The sequence below is a fragment of the Bison bison genome, unplaced genomic scaffold (assembly GCF_000754665.1).
Source record: "Bison bison bison isolate TAMUID 2011002044 unplaced genomic scaffold, Bison_UMD1.0 scf7180017864280, whole genome shotgun sequence".
In the NCBI taxonomy this organism is placed as follows: Eukaryota; Metazoa; Chordata; class Mammalia; order Artiodactyla; family Bovidae; genus Bison; species Bison bison.
This window is the reverse complement of record NW_011494852.1, coordinates 4,159,467-4,164,444: the sequence shown is the minus strand read 5'-3', so window position 1 is coordinate 4,164,444 and position 4,978 is coordinate 4,159,467. Positions and strand designations below refer to the sequence as shown.

Here is a 4,978-nt window from a genome sequence, read left to right as displayed (position 1 = left end):
TGATCCCTGCCTCCTGTACAATGTCACAAACCTCTGTCCATAGTTCTTCAGGCACTCTGTCTATCAGATCTAATCCCTTGAATCTATTTCTCACTTCCACTGTATAATTATAAGGGATTTGATTTAGGTCATACCTGAATGGCCTAGTGGTTTTCCCCACTTTCTTCAATTTAAGTCCGAATTTGGCAATAAGGAGTTCATGGTCTGAGCCACAGTCAGCTCCCGGGCTTGTTTTTGCTGACTGTATAGAACTTCTCCATCTTTGGCTGCAAAGAATATAATCCATCTGGTTTTGGTATTGACCATCTGGTGATGTCCACGTGTAGAGTTTTCTCTTGAGTTACTGGAAGAGGGTGTTTGCTATGAGCAGTGCATTCTCTTGGCAAAAGTCTGTTCACCTTTGTCCTGCTTCATTCTGTAGTCCAAGGCCAAATTTGCCTGTTACTCCAGGTATTTCTTGACTTCCTACTTTTGCATTCCAGCCCCGTATAATGAAAAGGAGATCTTTTTTGGTGTTAGTTCTAGAAGGTCTTATAGGTCTTCATAGAACTGTTCGACTTCAGCTTCTTTAGCATTACTGGTTGGGGCATAGACTTGGATTACTGTGTATTTAATGGTTTGTCTTGGAAACGAACAGAGGTCATTCTGTAATTTTTGAGATTGCATTTTAATTCACAGAAATTAATGTATGCCTGCTCAGAGCTGCCATCTATGGCTGTGCAGGCCATACACCGCAAAAGGACACTTGGGACTTTCCTGGTTGTCTAGCGGTTAAAAATCTGCCTGCCAATGCAGGGGACGCTGGTTCGATCCCTGGTCCAGGAAGATCCTACATGCTTTGGAGTAACTAAGCCCACGGGCCGCAGTGATTGAGCCCGTGCGCTCTAGAGCCTGTACTCTGCCACAAGAGAAACCACCGCAGTGAGAAGCTTGTGCGCCACAACTAGAGACTAGCCCCCACTCGCTGCAACTAGAGGAAGTCTGTACAGCAACAAAGACCCAGCACAGCCAAAAATTAAGCAAATAAAAATTAAAAAACAGGACACCTGTTGAAGAGGACTAGTGGGGGTTCCCTGCAGCTTTGCCCCCCAGCTCTCAGGGCGTGGGTCTAATTCATACAAGGCTCTAGGTGGTCAGGCTGAGACCCTCTGCAAGACACAGTACAGGAAAGGAGTGGTACAGGTGCAGGCTCTGGAATCTGGGGTTGTAATGCTGGCCTCGCCACGCCCCGGCTGTGTGACCAAGGGTGAGTGGTTTAACCTCCGTGCGCTGTGGTTCTCCTGCCTACAGACTGTGGATAATTGTAATACCCGCCTAACAGGAGCTCTGTGGGATTTCAGCGAGATCACGCACTTCGAGCACTTAGCGCAAGGCCTGCCACAGAGTAGGACATCAGTAAACTGGCTCACGTTATTATTAGCAGCATTTGCATGAGGTGGAAAGGAAAATAGGGAAATCAGTTCGTTGCGAAAGTTCTCTGGAGCTGGAGAGGTGATGGTGCTGGGCTGGTCTGTTTTTCTAGGTGATCCAGGCCGAAGTGCTCCTTCATTAGCAGGTCTGGTGGGACTTCATTACGCCACATCGGCTCTCCTTGGTCGAGCCTTCATTTTGGTCATTATTATTATTTATGTATTTTTTATTTACGACTGCTTTGGGTCTTAGTTGCAGCATGTGCGGTCTTTTGTTTGGGTGTGCGGGTTTCTCTGTAGTTGTGGCTCACAGGCTTGGTTGTCCTGCAGCATGTGGGATCTTAGTTCCCTGATCAGGAATTGAACCTGTGTCCCCTGCATTGGAAGGGGGATTCTTAGCCACCGGAACGCCAGGGAAGTCCCATTTTGTTCATTCTTCATTCAGCTTCATTCATTGTTGACCCTATGCTGACAGAATGGTGGTTACTGAGCTCCTTCAGGCCCTGTTAATTAGTTGGTAAGAATTCATTACACATTAAAAAACTCATGTCCTCCAGAAAACCTTTTTGGGAGGTGCTCCACCCATCTGTCATTTTCTCACTTGTCCCCTCCAGGAGCACCAACCTTGCATGACATCAATGGTGACCTGGTCATCTGTGCTTGATGGTTTCTCAAACACTGCCTCCTCAGACAGCTCTGCAGAGGGGGAGGTGCTGTTAGAAAGACAGAGGAGGCTTCCTGAGGCTAAAGAGGGGCAGGATGTCAGGGACTGGGGTGTGGGGTTCAAAAAGACTGTTGCTGAGTAAGACCCAGCCCTCCTCCGCTAGGCCTGCTAGCTCTGTGTAGCCCATCAGGCTGGGGTAAAGAGCTCAGTCTTCTTTTTTTTAAGTTTTTTTTTTTTTTTAATATGGGCCATTTTTAAAGTCTTTATTGAACTTGTTACAATATTGCTTCTATTGTTCATGTTCTGGTTTTTTGGCCACAAGGTTTGTGAGATCATAGCTCTCAGACCAGGGATCAAACCCACACCTGCTGCACTGGAAGATGCAGTTTTAACCGCTGGATCACTAGGGAAGTCCTAAGAGTCCACTCTTAAAGAAGATCTTGCCTTGTCGAGGCAGCTCCCGTCTTCATTCCAGCACCTCCCTGTTACATCAGGAACCGGTTGGGCTGCCCGAACCTCGATGCAGAGAAGGCTGCTTGATGAGGGTGGCTTGTTGCTTTGAGATGATACAACTCCCAAGCTGGGGGAGTGGGGTGGGGAACAGAATCAGCTCAGCGAGATGGTGTAGGCACTCAAAGTTTAGGACCTAGAGCCCATCTCCAACTGGGTAGCTCTAAGACCTGTTTTTGCTTTCCTGTGTTTCTCAGTTCTTTGTCTAAGGTCAAAACAGTTACCTCTCTGAAGATCCAAGAGTAAAGGATGGACAGCTGGATAATGGGTCCAGCCCTAAAGAAAGAAAGTGTACAACTTGCTGGAAGGATGTTTAAATTCTAAGATGCTTAATCTAGCATCTGTAGAATCCCACTCCATTCTAAGGCACGGTGCTGGGGGATATAAAGGTGATCAAGATATAGTCCTTGGCCTCAAGGAACTTGACATTCTAAGAGGGAAGACCACAAATGACTCTAGGTACAATGCCAGAGAGATACAAATGAACTGCCATGGCAGTTCTGAGGAGGGAGGGAAACGTTTTGGAGTCAGGGATAACAGATGATGACAGATATCAAGGAAGTTTATCTAAGATGGGTGTTGGGTTCTGAGAACAAAAGTGGAGAGAAGGGCATTTTAGGCATAAGTTAGCATGGGCAGCTGCTCAGAAGAGGGAGTTAAAGGGTAGCTTTGGTAAGGAGTTCAGTTTGGCCAGAACATGAGGTATGTGCAAAGGGAGTAAAAGGAAGCAAAAGTTAGAAAGCTGGGTTAAGGCCAGAGCCTGGTAGGCCTTCAATGACAGTGTAGGGGGTTTAGACAGAATTGGATAGGGTGGGGAAAAGCCTGAATTATAAGAGACGAACCAAGAGCTACAAGGAAAGGAGACAAAGACTAAAGGACAGATTGCTTGGGTGCCATTGCCAATCACTTGGAGGGACAGGTCCAACCTGTCTCTATCTCAGCTCTGTTTGCATGAAGAACCCCATTGCTGGCTCACCTTTGTAGTGCCTGAGGCAGTATGTGAATTGAGAAATCCAAGGTAAGTGGGGAACAGTCCACACCTCCCCTTCCCAGAGCCCCAGGAGTGGGCAACAGGATCTGGAGGTGAGTCAGTGGGGTGGGGACCCCAGTTCTGCTCAGATCTGCCTCCCTGGGAATATAAAGGGCAAGCCTTGGGTTGCCTTGCCTCAGAGCACCCCAAACTTGACATCATGAAGATCCCCGTTCTTCCCGCTGTTGTTCTTCTCTCTGTCCTGGCGCTCCACTCTGCTCAGGGGGCAGCGCTGCCCAGCTCTGAGGTGAGCGATGTCACCTGGCTTCTCTTATTAGTTGATTTACTCCTCAGTTTCTTTACCCTCCATCAGTTACTGGAGAAGTGGCTCTTATCTTTGGCTGTTCCCAGGGGCTGAAGGAGAAGCTGGGGCTCTGAGGAATGGAAGACAGGAGGAAGGAGACAAAGCATTCCTGGGAAGGGGCAGAGAGGCTTATGTTTCTTGGAAAGGACGGTCAAGTGTGGGGTGGAGGCTGGACATCCTGAGAGGGGACAGGGGCTGAGGCTGGTTGTCTGGGTTCAGCCACACCTTTTTTGACCTCAGGAAAACCCCTGAGGTCCCTCTCTTCCCACCTTATCCCACTGTCGGGGGAGAATGTCCACGCTGGATATGAAAGTCAACGACAGGGCACAGGCTCTACTGCGTAGGACAGGAGCAAGTGACGTTGGGGAGCAAGAGGGGAGGTGGTGCGGTCTTACCCCAGCTCAAAAGGGACAGTCCGTATGCCACCTGCCTGCTGCTAAGTGGGAAAAGGTACCTGGTGTGGCCAGAGTTGAAAAGTTTTCCAGAGAACCTGGAAATCTGATTTATGAACTCTTACTAATTAAAAATGTTTAATTCAAATTAAAAAACAAGCCAAATTATGATGTGATGTCAACATTTGGGTTCTAGCCTGTGGGCTACTGTTTGTGACCTCTGTTGTGGGAAGGAAGAAGTAAGGTGGGGATGAAGCTGGGCAGCTGAGTTGGGGAGGGTGACAGTCTGGAGGTACCGAGGTCCGGGGATGGGGGCTGGCTACCACCTGGAGTAGAGAAATGGAGACCGGGACTCTGGTGGCAATCAAGTCACAAAGCAAACCAAGCTCCATCAATTAAAGGCAGGCAAGGCACCTCAGAAAGGGGTCCCACCTGCCTGCTAATCTCCTGCGCCCAGCTTTGTGGGTTAAGTGGGAGTGTCTCAGAACACCCTGAGTCTACTGCAGAACCACACAAGCTAGTTTTTCTTGGGAGGAGTCCTCTTTCCTCCACCCTCTTCCCCTGCTGCCTACAGGGGATGCAGGCTTGGGCTCTGAACTCTCTGTCTCCCGCATGCCGCTCTCCAATCCCTTTCTTGTCACCTGTATGTCTGTCTACCATCCACCACCA

The 4,978-nt window shown here is 48.7% G+C and overlaps 1 protein-coding gene across 2 annotated transcripts in view; it reads left to right on the top strand.

Annotated features, from left to right (window-relative positions):
* Positions 1-3,728: 3,728 nt before the first annotated feature.
* The window catches only part of KRTDAP (keratinocyte differentiation-associated protein), a 3,537-nt gene continuing 2,287 nt past the window's right edge, over positions 3,729-4,978 (top strand). The window contains exon 1 of one of the 2 annotated variants that reach the window (XM_010849006.1): positions 3,729-3,860. In XM_010849006.1, coding sequence (XP_010847308.1) covers positions 3,774-3,860 — 87 coding nt within the window. In that variant the 5' untranslated portion in view covers positions 3,729-3,773. The remainder of the gene's footprint in view (positions 3,861-4,978) is intronic. The other variant, XM_010849005.1, reaches the window with a different exon arrangement.